Raw genomic sequence first — 15038 nt, forward strand, 5'->3', positions numbered from 1 at the left:
TTGTCTCCAGAGCTGTGCTATGGCTGGCAAGCTCCCAGTGTCAGCTGGAGCTGGCCTGTACATATTGCTCTCTGACGGTGCTCTGATGCCACTGCAGCATGGCCAGACTCATAATGCTGAGATTGCTCTTGCTTGGTTGGGGATGGAGAAGGAGACTGGCTAGAGAGGGAAAGCTCTGCATGGAAGAGCACATGGAAGCTGCTAGAAGATTAATGGGGAAAGGAGGGGGCAAGAACTGCAGAAAGAATGGAACCGTCTCTAATCCTGGCAGATCAGGGAGGCAAATCTGAGATTAACCTAGCAGGGTGGGAAGAGGATTAGAAAGGCAGCTCCCATCTGCAGCTGTCAGAATGCATCAGATGGTATTTGGGGATGAGGAGGGTGTGGCATGGGCTTTTCTGTACTGTAGAAAAGGCAGCAGTGAGGCAAAGATAGATGGGAAAGGAAGGATAACAGGTAACAGCCCCCACCATTCAGGGGGGAGGCTTACTGCATATAAAGACTTATGGTCCTGAAGAGCAGAAGAGCTTGGGACTCAGGGCAATGCTGCAGCCTTGAGCCAGCTAGGAGGTATTAAAGGCTGCTGAGATGAGAATGAGGGGGAGTAGGGAGCAAAACAGCTCCTGTAGGCAGGAGATGAAGGCACTGTGAGGAGAGCTGTAGAGAGATAGCACAGAACTGTGTGTCCAGTTCACTTCTTCAGGGGAAGACCTGCCTGCCTGATCATGGATGCAATGTACCTGCTTAACGTGCCAGGTGTCAAGAAGAAGATTTTGCACGGAGGCTGTGGGCAGCTGCCAACATTCCAAGATGGGAGCAAGGTAACTGCGCTCGAGGGGCATCTCTGCTAGCTAAGTGGTGCCAGAGCCGGGCAGGGATGTCCTTACCCCTACAGCAGTGGGCAGTGGGAATCCCTAGCAGCCCCTCCCTACTGCTCTGCTTTGAGTGGTGACCTAAGGTGCTTACTACAATCTACCTGCTCCAGGGCCTCCTTTAAAAGTGCACATCATTAAATCAGAAACAAACCCAACACAGGTGAATTCTTCCAGCCATTCAAGATGGAATTAGAGGTGTTTACCAGGCAGCAGGTATCTCACACTGCTCTCTCCATCTGAGCTCTGGTATTCCAACTGTATTCCATCTGCCTCCATCATCAACAGCTGCAAGAGGCCAAGCAGCTGGGATTCAGCTGACAGTTTTGTTGCTATAATTCATCTTGGTCTGGAGCTCCATGAATTCACCACTACAAACAGAGGGCATAAATGTGTTTGGCAGTGACATCACCCACACAAGTACTGTACATAGGGGGCTGACAATGGGTGTAATAGTGCCACTTTACTGCTCTCCAGCAGTGGGACTGGAGGAGTTACTTGGCTATTAGCTTTCAGCATCCCTGCTGGGAAGGTTGCACCAGACAGATGCTGACAGGGTACTGCTGAGGGAGCTCACGCTACTAGTCTAATTTGTGTTGGGCTAAAGGGGGCAGCCACAGATGGCAGCTGGGCATGGAACAAACAAGTTAGCATGGGGAGCATCTCACAGGCTCTAAGAAACAGGCAGGAGGTGCTCTGTTTTCACTATATGGAGGGGCATGGTGAGAGAATTTATGCTGATCTGGATGCTTGTGAGCCTGTCTCCTTGAGAGCTGGGTGGGTTCAGGGTGGGAGAGGGGGGGAAGGAACTACCTCAGTGCCCTGGGACTGACCCACTCTGCCCTGATCTCTCCCTGAGGCAGATCACGTTCCACTTCCAGACGCTGAAAGATGACTTTGAGCGCACGGTGATCGACGACAGCCGAGACTCTGGTATCCCCATGGAGATCATCGTGGGGAAGATGTTTAAGATGGAGGTGTGGGAGACCCTGCTGACCTCCATGCGCATCAGAGAGGTGGCAGAGTTTTGGTGTGATGCTGTTGTGAGTGACGTACCCAGGCTTCAATTCCTGAGACCCACCGCCCATGCCAAAATTCATACACGTGCATAGCATTGTGCTCCCTGACACAGACACACGCACACAAGCCCCATGATCCACACGGCTCTGTGCAGCCTGTATGTAGGCAGGTGCACATCCACCTCCCTTGGGTTGAGGGCCTGCTTGTTCCCAACAACCAGCTTTTCACCAAGCAGTGATAGTTAACCTGGGGACTTTAGGTGAGGAGCCCAGGTTAAGGCTGCTCAAGCCTAGCAGTCCACCAGGCTGGTATGGTCCAAGTGCACCAGTTCCTACTGCCAAAGGCACACAAGGAAGTGGTGTGGTCAGTACCATGTCTGCTTGCCCTCGACCCCTGAGAGTCCAAATGACCAAGTACCCACTGACAGCTGGATCATCTGGGAGAAACTTCCAAAGTGAGGCTTCAGGTCACCCCTGGATATGTATAGATGCATCATACTTGCTCTGCTAAGGCACCTGGCCCCCTCAGGGATTGTAACATAGGGCACAGTGGAGGCTACAGTTCAGCAGACTAGGAATTAGCTTGGAGAGGAGGGGATCTCCACAGCCATTTTCATAGTACCCCCATGCCTGTGCTAGACTCCAGGCCCCAGCCACAGATTGTGCCTCTCCCACTTGGCCAGCTGAGCAGGGGTTCCCCTTAAGCTCCCCAACTGAGAGCACCAGGCATACCCTGGTCATGACCTCCCCATGGCCGCAGCAAGGAGAGCAAGTTTTGTATATGTACCTGAACAGAGGCTTCTTCTTCAGCACACAGGCATGTATGCCTTGGTCTCCAAGGGCATGAGGAGAATTGCAGAGGGCAAGGACCCCTTAGAGGGACAAAGGCACCGCTGTGGGATGGGGAACATGTTTGACTACCACAGCACAGGCTATGAGGACCTGGATGAACTACAGAGGACACCGCAGCCCCTCATCTTCATCATGGAGCTTTTCAAAGTGAGGCTGGGAGGGGAGAGGTGGCTGGGGGGTGAGGGGGAAGGAGGGTAAAAGGTGTTGAGGGCAGTGATAGGGTGAAGCACAGCTCCTCATCTATGCGGTAGTGCTCAAAATGGCCCATGCAGGTAGCTCCTCTGGGGCTGAGGGGGAGGGGGGCAGGGAAGGGCAGGCAACAGTGCTCATAAGGAGACTTGAGGAGCACTCAGGGTGAGTGCATGCAGGGTTATCCCTCCCCCTCCCCAGGTAGACGATCCCTCTGCCTACAAGCGAGACACATGGGCCATGAGCAAAGAGGAGAAGCTGGCAGCAGTGCCTGTGTTGCATAGCGAGGGCAACCGGCTCGTCCTGCACAAGAAGTACCGCGAGGCAGCTGAGAAGTACCAGGAAGCTGTTGTCTGCCTCCGGAACCTCCAAGCCAAGGTGAGCACCCACAGGGTGACCAACACCTACGGGGGGGTAGCCCAGACAAGCCTGTAACACTTCCCTCCTCAGTTCCTCAACTGTGCTACCGCCACCTGCATGGGTCATGCCTGTGGTGCAGAGCTGTACCCACCAGCTTGCCTGTACCTGCAGGATGTCCTCCGCAGGACAGGGGAGCTAAGCAGTGCCTCTAAGCCAGAAAGATCTTCGTCAGCCATTGCTTTGCACACTGTGGTTGTTCCCTGAGTCTAGTACTTCTAGGCCTGTTTTAGGTCTTCCCTGGTACAAAATCCCTTAAATAAAATAAGCAGATGGAAAGGGTGAGGTGGGTGATCAGGGCTCACTGTGAGCACTCCAGTCCTGCCATTGAACCAGAGAGGTGCCTGAAGGGCATGCAAGTGGTAGGGTGTGGCTAGCAGAGGGTGTACTCAGGGCGTCTCGCCCCATAGGAGCCAGTGGACTCCACTTACCAAACTTGTCTGTTCACCTGCCTTGGAACATTGCTAGGATGCTCCCCAGCTATGTATGACACCTGCCTTGGAGAGTAGCATACCTTGACCTCCATGTTGCTGGCTTTGTGAGCAGGAGAAGCCCTGGGAGGAGGACTGGCTGAAGCTGCAGAATCTCATGACACCCCTCATGCTGAATTATTGCCAGTGCCAGCTGGAGCTGGGCGAGTACTATGAGGTCTTGGAGCACACTACTGAGATCCTTCAGAAAAGCCATGGTAAGGACACTAGAGCAGGCCTTTCCACCTGCCTCCCAGACTCTAATCCCTTCAGTCCTGGCAAGAAGTGGCCTCTGTCCTGCTTCTAATCCCCAGGACCTAATTTTCTTTAACTGCTGCCTCAGATGCTACCTCCTACTCTGCCTCTTTTACTTAGGAAACTTAGCATCCTGTGTTGAGCTTCTCCTGCCCACAAATTGCACTGCCTATGTGAGGTTTGGCCATAGAATTTAGTTGCAGCTGAAACTCCTCTTGATGAGGGCAGTGGCAGAGCTAGCAATATAAGCTAACCTACTGCAGAGCATCAGAGCTGTTCCCAGGCTGGGGAGGAGCTTGCACTCTGGCTGACAGATGGGGTAGGTCTCTCATCCACCAGTTTTCCCCTCTGAGAACTCTAGGTTGTAGCAAAAGGGAAACACTTTACACCAGGCATGATTTAGACTGTGGAACTCATCACCAGACAGAAGCTCAAAGCTTAGGAGGATTTTAGAAATTTGATATGGACTCTGAGAATATCTCATGCTTGGATATAAAGCCTTCATGGTCCAGTGCATGAATAAACCCCCCTGATTGAAAGGGGCTCCTAAGAAGCTTCCCCACTCAGCAGGCCATGCTATAATTGTCCATGCTGCAGTTTCATGCACTTTCCTGTGAAGTGGCTACTACTGGCCAAAGCTAGGATACTGGACCAGATGGAGCAGCTCCGGTTGATCTGCTTTTGCAGACTGGACTCCTTTTGGGTGTCAGGGGACAAGATGAGAGTAAAACTGTGGAGCAAGTGTGGGCTCCCATACCCTGCTGCTCTTGCTAGAGGAGTAAGCAGAGACTAAGTCTGCTCTTTCTTATCCACTTGGAAGGCTCAGAAGGGCTGTTGGGCTCCAGTGGGAGACCTGTATAGCCATCTTCTGTGGGCAGAGCCGCTGGATATGGGGCAGAGCCTGGGACAGGTGAACAGGTTGAGAGCTCACCTCAGTTTTTCTCCACTCTAATAGGAAACGCAAAGGCCTATTTCAAGCGTGCAAAGGCCCACGCTGCTGTCTGGAATGAAAAAGAGGCACGAAACGACTTCTTGCAGGCGGCTCAGCTGGATCCATCAATGGCAGCAGCTGCGAAAAAAGAGATGAAGATCTTGGGGGAAAGGATGAGGAAAAAACATGTTGAAGATCGCAAGAGATACCAGGGGCTCTTTCAGCAGCCTCAGCCTGAGGGAGCAGCAACAGGGGAGGAGCAGCAGGCAGGAGGTGGCTATGCTACAGCTGGTAATGAGGAGGGAGGCGGAGGTTGGGAAAAGTCAGAGACAGGATTGGGAACAGAGTGCTTCAGAGCAGAGGGGAAAGAAGCTGACCAAGAGAATTCCAGGGAAGAGCTGAGGATAGAAGCAGCAAGACTTAAAGAGAATAGGCAGAGGGAAGGACCTGGTCAGGTGAGTTCTAGGGCAGAGATAATGGAGGAAGAGGAGGAACATGGAGAGAACAGACAGAGGGAAGAACCACACCAGGGGAATTCTGGGACTGCAGAAGTCCCTGGCCAGACCAGACAAAGGAAAGAACCAGACCAAGGGAACTCTAAGGTCCCAGATGAAACCAAAGACAGGGAAAAACAGGAGCAGGAGAATTCTGTGCCAGAGGCAAGGATAGAAGAGGAAGGACATGGGGAGAGCTGGCAGAAGGAAGAAACAGAAAAGAGGAATACAGGGCTGGGAGACTCAGTGCCTGGGGAAGAGAACACCAAGATTCAAGAATTGGAGCAGGGCAAGTCAGGGGCAGGAAAGGTGGGACTTGGGGAGGGGAACTTAGAAGGAAAGAAGAAAGTCCAAGGCCACAGAAGCTTCAAAGCTGAGAGGGGAACTGAAGAGGCAGAACTTGGGGAAAAAAGCACTCCAAAGAAACACCCAGACCTAGGCAGCAGTGGGGCAGGGGAGACAGGACATGGAGATGGGACTGCAGAAACTTGGATGGAAGAACCAGACCAGAGGAACTGTGGTGAAGAGAGTAGGACAAGAGAGGAGGAGCTCAAAGAAGAGAGCACAAGAGGGGAAGAACCAGGGCAAGGCAGTTCTGGGGCAGAGACAGGCCTTGAGGAAGGATCAGACCAAGGGAATTTTGGGGACAGTGGAAGTGTGGGAGATACAGGTGATGCAGAAGAAACAAAGCAAGGGAGCTGCAGCAAAGGCAGAGCAGGGGAAGGCCAAAGGAAGTGTAGGACAGAGGGGAAGGCTGTGGAGCCAAGCCCTGGAAAAGGGGGCTGTGGTGAGGGGCCTGTGGCAGAAAGCCAAGAAGGGAGCCCAGAGTTGGATGGAGAATGGGAAGGGGGAGCTGAAGGGCACTGCTGCTCCAACACAGCAGAGCAGAGCTTAGAGGAGAGGACAGGGCAGGGGAGAAAGCATGGCAGGAAACTTCAAGAAGACTGCTGAGAAATATCAGACACTTCCTGGCCAACAAACTGGAATGAGGCCAGCACTGAAGGTGCATGCTGCTCGTCAAGTGGGGGAAGATGGGTGGGTGAAGCCTCCCTCACCCTATGCTGGACAGTGAGCAGGGGATGGGTATACCAGGATGGGCTGCACCATTTGGAGCTCCTCTGTCCTGAAAGAGCCTCTGGCCCCCTAAGGCTGAGCTTCCTGAAAGATGACTGAGCTCTTTGGTGCCTGCCAGGTCTGTGGTGTACATGGTGCTTCCCTTCCTGTCAGGGCTTCACTGCCTGATGAGATCTGAAGAATCACCACAGCCAGGGTGGCAGGAGCCAGTGCTATCGATGTCATCCCCTTCTCTCTACCTTCAGAGTATGACAGATGCCTCCTGTTCCCCAGTCTCTGTGCTCACGGCCTGAGCCAGGCCCCCTTGCCCCATGCTGAGTCGTCAGTGCTGGCTTCTCTGAAAGTCTTCCTCATGTCTCTGCTGTTGAGTTTGTTCCCTGAGAAATTAAGTGCTTTTCTGGCAAGGCTCTGGCTGAACTCTTTCCTGGATGTTGCCAGCATCTTTGAGGCAGCAGTCACATATGTTCACAGGCTGGTCCTGCAGGCCGAGTGCTTGTGTCAGCAGGAAAGCTTTGCTGTCCATGCACAACTCCCAAGCAGGGTCCTCCTGTACATGGTGGTCCTGCATCTTTGCCCAGTATTCAGGCAATCCCAATCCTGTGGGATGTGCAGGCTGAAGTCCAAGGGCAGAAACAGTTACTTTGCTCTATGAACCTTTCCCTTCCCCATTGACTTAGACTGCACTTTGCTCCTTGTTGATAGTGGGGAGAGGAGGTTTCAGGCACTCCAGAGGCCCAAGTGGATTCTCACCGGAGGCAATGGGTGGGCTGTCCAGATGGAAGAAACTGAATAGGGCCCTGAAAAAAAAATTATTTGCTCTCGACTGCAGAGACCTGGCTTCAGTCTATAAACAAGGGAAGCAGGGTAAATCTGAGTGTTAAGGCTCCTAGACTCTGTCTCTGATTTTAGGGCCAGTCCTTGGCTTTAGTGTCTCAGTTTCCCCACTAGCATTTTTTAGACCTGGCCAAAGAACATCTGCAAAGCACTTTGTGCTTCCAGATGAACAAGCCTAGTGCTGTTAGAGTGAAGGAAGGGCAGTGGTAACTGGGGACGCACCTGCTAGCTGAAAACAACCCTGGTAGAGCAAGTCACACCGGAAGAGTAACAGGGTGAGGAGTGTGGACATCTCTTTAGGCATCTAGTGGCCCCTGTTTGTTTGCCCATTTATGCTGCAACTGCACGGAAGAAAAGCTTTGCAAACAGGAGCATGTAACTTAAGACTACAAAGGCCAGGTGACACTTTGTAAACTGAGCAGCGACAGGAAGAAGAGAACAAATACCAGTCTGATCTGAGCAGAGGAGGGATCTGGGAAGTGGCACCTCCTTCCTGCACTATGGTTCCCCTAGTGTGCTTGAAGCCTCCTGCCTGCTTGCTGATAATGACAGACCGGTCACCGGACCAGCAGTGCTTGGGAAGGGGCTGGAGCATGCTGTGGGCTCACACTGTGACAGAACTGCTAAAGAGGGCCTTGCTGCAGAACCTTTAGTCCTGGTGATAGTGTAAGAACAGAAGCAGCAGCCTGCTCCATTTCCAAATGCACCCTGGAATCTGCAAATGCTGACCTGGGGGGTGGGGATGCATGTTATCTGAGCAAATCTGATCTAGAGCAGGTTTGCAGACACCACCATGGGGAACCACAGCACAGGGTGGCCAGGCACATGCCAGGAAGGGGAGTCAGGGATAGACAGTTCCACAGAGATGTGCCCACAGGGGAGGGTCCTTCAGTATCTGCCACTTGGCAGAAGGAATCTCTGAGACAACCAGGGAAGCCCACAGCAACCCTCCTCAAGAGGGAAGGGGAACCCCAGAGAAATAAGAGGCCGAAGTACCAGCCAGAATATCAATAGAAATACAAATTTATTCTCTTTCCAGAGCAGAAATGGAGAAGCCAGTGAGGACAGAACCAAACAAATGGTAACTCTAGTGTTAGCCACTTTGTTCCCCTCCCAGCTCCATCCCAGTGCAATAACAGAAATCCTGACTTTGCTCATGCACAGCACAACTCTGCATGTGCTGGAGTGTCCCAGAGGAAGGCATAGCCAGTCTAGGTCAACCCTTTACGCAGGCACAGGGCTTGCGGAGGGACAGAGATCTCTGATCCTCTACTGCTGCCCTTCCAGTAGAGGATGAGAGAAAGACTCTGAGGGGCAGAAGGAGGAAGCTCCAGATGGGCAGAAAATTGGAGTCTATCAACTTTAAACAGTGACTTTATAGTGAGTCCCCTGCTGTTACCTTTATCCAGCAGGAAGTCTGCATCAGGGCCTAGACTCGCACTCACAGCAAGGAGAAAACGTTTGAAAGTGGGGAACCAAATACGGGTTTGGCAGAAGGGAATTAAGAGTCCCTGGATGACACAGGGCAGGTTTGAGGGGGCGGAATGCCCTGAGTGGGATGGATAGACGGCAGAGTGCAGGGAGTGCCTGGGGCCAAAGCAGCAAGTACCAGGTGGCAGTGCTTTAGTAAAGCCACAGGAAGCACTGCTGGGCAGAGCATGCCAGCCCCTCACACCAGTTTTACTTCACTGTCTAGGCACCAACTTGCTCAGTGGAACAATAAAGAAACTCACTGTGGAGCTCAGCTCCTGCACATGCTAGTGCTGTCTTACTTCGAGCTCTTGCTCACATCCTGAGGAGGGAGGTCACAGCGGAAGCTGCTAACCCATTTTTGGAGGTATTTTTGCCCTTTTTCCTTCTGCAGCTCCACACCAGGGCCACCTCCAGCCAGCATCTCATTCAGATCTGCCTTTCTCCTCTCAGAACAACAAATAGGCCTGTTAGCACTTTCCAACAGACAGAAACATCTCCCAGCCCAGCCAGCTCCCCACAACGGGGTGATTCCAATTCAGCAGGCCACTCAGCCTGGACCTCCACAGCTTAGAGAGCCAAAGGACCCTGTGGGGATCCTCATGCCCTGGTCTGCTTTCAGTGCTCTAGGGCTCTGAGATTTGTGCTCTCCCAGCAGACAGAACACAGGGGAGCAGCCCTGGTTCTGCACTTGCTTCTCTTGCCTAGTGCCTGAGCCAGGCGAAGGAGGCAACATGGAAAATGTCCTCCTCCATCCCTGTCTAGATGAAGCACAGCCTGTTTCTTCTGCAGGCACTGGTTGACTAGAGCTTTGTAAGGGCACAATGCAGCTCCCCCTCAGTAAGCAGCAACCACTCGGTTCAGGGCTCCCAGGAGATAGAGACCAATCAGCAGGGTGTGAGCATATCTCAGGCCTCTGGAAGTGCAGAGCTCAGAGGAGCATTCTTCACAGCCTGCAGCAGTATCTCCCCTGCCCAAGCTTTCTGCAGTGGTTCCCAAGCAACCACCAGGTTGTCTCTGAAGCAAACTGTGGTCCTTGGCTACATGGAGGCATCCCCAGGCAGGAAGTGCTCTTGGGCTGCTGCTCAAAATGTTTTTGGCGGGGAACACGTCTGCACAGCCCTTCACAAATGCACCATGTGTTAGGAGTGACAAAAAAGCCTTTAACTCCCTGCAACAGCCATGTTAGCACACCACACAACCCTCTGAAGCTGGCCTAGTACAAGACAGTCCAGCACATTTTGCCACTCAATACACAGCAATAAGCTAAATATAAACATGCTACAGCAAGGCCAATACCAGAATCCACCCCCCCTCTAATACAAAACGTGCTACAGCAATCCTAACAACCTACAGTTCTTCCAGGGAGCAACATAGAAGAGCAAGCCACGGTGCTACTAATGGAGACCAAAAATCCACAAGACTGTCAGTGCACAATATCAGCACAAGTCACTGCAACTCCACTGCACTACAAAAAGCCATATACCACATAATCCACAACACATGGCACCAAACAATACCCACAGCATTACACCTCTACTACACAACACATCAAACTTAAGTGAACAAAGACCTTCCTACACACAGCACACTACTTCAAAGTGAACATAACAGTGCCTTCGATGCACCACAGTAAAGGAAGTCTACTAGTCTGCACCATACTTTGGCAATCCTAATGTCATCTACAGCACCTTTGCTACACAAGGTCAAACACCAGCAAAAGCCAGAACTTTTCCAAACACAAGTCCAAGAGTCATGCAAGGTCTCCATGATCTACACCATTTTGGCCATGGAATTCTGTTAGAAATGCCTTGTGACATAACTTTTTGGAGAAACAGCAGCCCTAACACAGCCTACATACAACATTCTACCCTGGTCTTCACAAACCTTTTCATCTGGCTAAAACAATTCAATCTTATTGCTTCACAGCCTACAACCTCCATTAGAGCAATAAAGAGAGAACATTTCACTCCTTTCCCAACTTGTTCCCACTGCAGAATACTTCTCAGCACCTGAACTCCACAGCCTTCTCAGACATAACACTTTTCCCTACACAAACAGCTTGCAGAACCTTCTAGATCCAAGAGCTTCCAAGGTATCCTTCTTGGATAACTTGCTGCTACACTACAAGACACCAGGGAATCTTGCATGCTTGCAAAACTTTTGCACTCCACCCTGGTACCAAATACTTCCCTCACTTAAGAAAGAGATCCCTGGATTATAGCAAATGATCTATGGTTCCAAAGTCCAGTGACAGGAGGCAAGATTTTAGAAGTACGGTGGAGGTCATCAGAGTTCAGTTCCATCTCCGTTCTCTAAGATAACATCAAAATACACCTCACTATATAAGGGATGACCCAATGCCATGATGACCACAAGGGTTCAATGGCACTTATAGTCCTCCCATCTCTCTTTTAACCCCTGGCGGAAAAGGAGCTGTCAGTTGTAGACTCTTACCTATCAGCCAGAGAAGCAGAGGAGTCCTTGCTAGATACAGTGGATGTGGAACTGCTAACAGCCACAACAATACTAGAGGGCCAGAAATTTCAAATGCCAACAGGGAGATAAACACAAGGAACCTGCTGTCACATCCCTCAGCCTGCTGGAAGTCCTCTGATGGAAGCAGGGCTGCCTGTTCCACTTAGCCTAATCTCCCTCATGGAAGGGATAGGGGGAAGTTGTAGAATAGGCCTGCGTGTTACAATAAGCAAACACAGCTCACAGAAGCAAGTCCTGGATCAACAGACCAGTGCCACTAGTCTGGTGCCACAAGAGTTTCTGCTCCAGAGGCAGCACAACCTGGGCATCTTGACAGGGAGCTGGGAGAGTATGAGATAGCGCACAAGGTGCCTGTCCCCACAGAAGCAAATGTTGGTCCAGACCAAAACAGCAAGGCGCAAATTAACACTTCACAAGGTATTAGAATTTAATGTGTGAGTGAGTCCACGATAGTATTTGAGTACAGAATATATATATATAAAATATATATATATATGCAAATTAAATGATAAGGTGCTCTGTTATAAAGCTTCTCTTGAGATAAGGCTACTTAGCTGGGCTGAAGCTGTAATATTGACTCCTCCCACCCACCCCCCTGTTCTCCCCAGTGCTGTTCCTATTGGGGTGGTACCTCTGAAAGTAGTGGGAGACACTGGGGTACCAGGCCATTGGAGAGAGCTCAGTTCCTGAGACTGGCAGCCTTGCATGGTTAAAAACTGAGTTTTAAAAAAAGATCCTTTGTGGTCAATGAGTGTTCAGTGGCTGTGGGAGTGTCTGGAGACTGGTACCCCACTGGAACTGGAAGCAGACCCACTTAGCTGAAGAAGGTGAGGCAGGGCTGGGCTTTGCCATCTGCTACAGGCATCATCCTTTCCTGACTCACAAGCAGGGTGAGAGTTTGTGACCAGTAAACAGAAGGAGCCTATACACCATGCTCAACACCATCTTAGCGTTGCATTCAGTCCCTGCTTTTCTCTGCCTCCTTTAGAGAGTTCCTTAAATCCAGCCCCCAGAGCATTAGGTCAGGGCTGGCTGACCCTCAGGACAGCTCCAAAGAGCCTGCAGTCACATTCCCATGTGGTCAATGAGTATTCCCCTGAGATCTTCTGAAGTTGGTGAGCATCATGGATGACCTTCCAGTGGGGTGCCCTAAGGAGGGTCCAAGTGAAGCCTGCCACAGGGGAGCACAATGGCATGAGTAGGGAGAGGAGAGCAGCCAAGCAGCTGGTTAGACAAAGCCTCTTACTCGTGGGAGATGTTAGATAAGGGAGGTCATACCTGAAAGAAAAACCAACAGGTCATGTAAGATGAAACTGGGGAGTGACCTGGTTAGTGCTAGAATGCTAATGACCTATGCAGAAGGTACAGGTCAGGGTCAGGAGAGCCTTGAAGGAAGCATTTCTCATTACCACAGTGTAGTGTTCTTAACCTGAATGAGTTCCCTGCTCCACCGTCAGCACAATGTATTTTGTGGTGGGACATGGAAGGAGGCTCACCTGAGGAAATGCAGACCCCGAACAAGCACATATATAAGAGGAAGAGCCATGTGTACTCAAAGGATTACCCGATACATTGCTGCAGCAGCAGCCTAGGATTAGATGTGTTAAGTGCCAACCCCTAGCAGAGGGCAAAGCAGGTGCTGTGAGAAGAGTGTAGGCCATTCAGATTAGCACTAGCTATCAAATATTCTCAGTGGAGCACAGGCTGTGGGAGCCTCTAAGACAGGGGTTCCCAAACTGTGGTATGCGTACCCCTGGGGGTATGCAAGACATCTCTGGGGGTACACAAGAGAAACTGTATAATGATGGATTTAATTTTCATTATAATTGGCATTTAAGGGGTTAAAACATAAAATGTATCCTGGTAGGGGTATGCGGGCAGCTAGTAAATCTGGAAAAGGCTATGCAAAAAGAAAAAAAAGTTTGGGAACCTCTGCTCTAGGAGACCTAGAGGAATTTTGTCAGCTAGGCCAAACCATCTGACCTAAGCCCACTCAGGAAGCAGAAGCACTGTGCTCTGGGCTGGGATGGATAAAGGAGCTGATAAGGGAGACTAAGACACTGGGAACCTGATGGGGTCATGCATGTTCATCTTCAAGAGACATGTAAACCCAGCAGAGCACCAGTCTGTTTAGCATAGAAGGCTCCCTTGTCTGGCTGGATTCACCTAGGAGAGATCTGAACCAGCTGCAGTTCTCAGCAGTTGTGGATCTCTTCCACAATCAGGGAGTATTCCCCCCCTGAGATCTATGGCACAGCAAGGAGTCTAAGCAGCACTTTGGCAGTCTGGCAGCAGTGTATGGCTGCAGGATTGGCTGGATTAGGGTTAGGGCTTCACATAAGCCAAGCAAGATACTGAACGATGACACTCATTTTAGCAAGGAATATGAAGCCAGCGAAGGGGATTTCAGTCGACTACCTCGAGAATTGGGGAAAGCATTTCTTAGTTTCTCCATGATGTCCTCCAAACACACACTGACATCCTGTGTCTTGGGCTCTACCTCATCTGGGAGAAGGGAAGAGAAGGGAGAGCTGTAGTTAGCAGTGCTGTCCAGAGATCACGACCCATACTGACACCAGCCAAGGTGACACATCTACAGTGCATGACAGTGCAATCAAGAGACTGATGCCCTATTCATTTGATGAACTAGGCAGCGCAGGGTCAGTTGTAAAGCCACTGGTTGTAGAGCCCTAGAAAATGCAGCTGTCTGATAGCAGAGTAGCATAGGTCTGACTACTGTAGCTCCTCATTACAGAGAATAGTCACAGGCCTCTCCACCAGCAAAACAGCTCAGTCCCATGGACAAGCAACCAATGTGTTCCATCAGACTGACCTAAGAGGAGGCCCAGACAGATAGCTGGGGGCTGTTACTTGGCACAAAAGGAGCTCAGCCCAGCTCCAGGCCCTCACCTGCAGCCTCAGTGTCAGGGGTGTTGTGCTCCTTGTCCTTGGGCTGACTGCTCTCTGACTGGTGGGGAGAGGAAGCCAAAGAGGAGGCCGCAGAGCCATTGCCATCTGACTCTGCTGGTGGCTGGAAAGAGAAAAGAAACTTTAGAAAAACCACCTCCTGGTCACATTCCTTCTTCCCTGGAACCTTCTGTTTCTACATTTGCAGCACCTGTCCTCATGTCAGGCTCCCCTCACTCCTGAAGACAACTACTTCTTTTCCTAACCCCTGATCATGCCAAAGATGCTGATCTGAGACCTTCTCTGCATCCTCCCCAGGAAGGTACCTGCAGTAGCAGCTCCCTCAGGCGGTGCAGCTGGGACTCCAGCTGCTTGTTGTGATCCTCCAGGATCTGCATTCTGGTCTCCAAACGGCTCTTGTGCTGCCGAAGGATCCTTGCCTCAGCCAGGAGCTCGTCACTGTGTGGATCTTGGACTGATTCAGGAGATCCCTCTGCCAGGGTTGGAGACTCTGCTGCTTCTTCGTGCTGCCATTTCAAACGCCTCAGCTCTCCTTGAAGGATCCTGGGAAGAGAAAGTCAAGATCATCCACCTGCTCCAGAAATAAAGCTGGAATCACCAAGTGGGCCCCCAGAAACACCTGTGTGCCTGGGCTTGGCAACCCACTGAAGAGCAGACATCCAGCCACAGGAGCCTTAGATGATCAGGTGCAGTTGAGGGCTTTGGTCTTTCCAAGTTCTCTGCCTTGCCCTGGT

The 15038-nt window shown here is 51.2% G+C and overlaps 2 protein-coding genes across 7 annotated transcripts in view; one reads left to right on the forward strand and one right to left on the reverse strand.

The window, feature by feature from the left end:
• The first annotated feature begins 81 nt into the window (after positions 1-81).
• On the forward strand, positions 82-9160 carry LOC102564741 (uncharacterized). The gene is made up of 6 exons (XM_019487992.1): positions 82-821; positions 1736-1915; positions 2702-2890; positions 3134-3310; positions 3896-4037; positions 5030-9160. The coding sequence occupies exons 1-6, from the start codon at positions 726-728 to the stop codon at positions 6448-6450; spliced, it is 2205 nt and encodes a 734-aa protein (XP_019343537.1). The 5' UTR covers positions 82-725; the 3' UTR covers positions 6451-9160.
• DRP2 (dystrophin related protein 2) overlaps positions 8415-15038 on the reverse strand; it is a 53901-nt gene continuing 47277 nt past the window's right edge. For 5 of the 6 annotated variants that reach the window (XM_014599233.3, XM_014599234.3, XM_019487990.2 and 2 more), the window contains 3 exons: positions 14610-14847; positions 14287-14407; positions 8415-13881 (listed from right to left, as the gene is read on the reverse strand). In XM_014599233.3, coding sequence (XP_014454719.1) covers positions 13745-13881; positions 14287-14407; positions 14610-14847 — 496 coding nt within the window. In that variant the 3' untranslated portion in view covers positions 8415-13744. The remainder of the gene's footprint in view (positions 13882-14286; positions 14408-14609; positions 14848-15038) is intronic. The other variant, XM_019487989.2, reaches the window with a different exon arrangement.

The sequence above is a fragment of the Alligator mississippiensis genome, chromosome 8 (genome assembly GCF_030867095.1).
Source record: "Alligator mississippiensis isolate rAllMis1 chromosome 8, rAllMis1, whole genome shotgun sequence".
NCBI lineage: Eukaryota > Metazoa > Chordata > Crocodylia > Alligatoridae > Alligator > Alligator mississippiensis.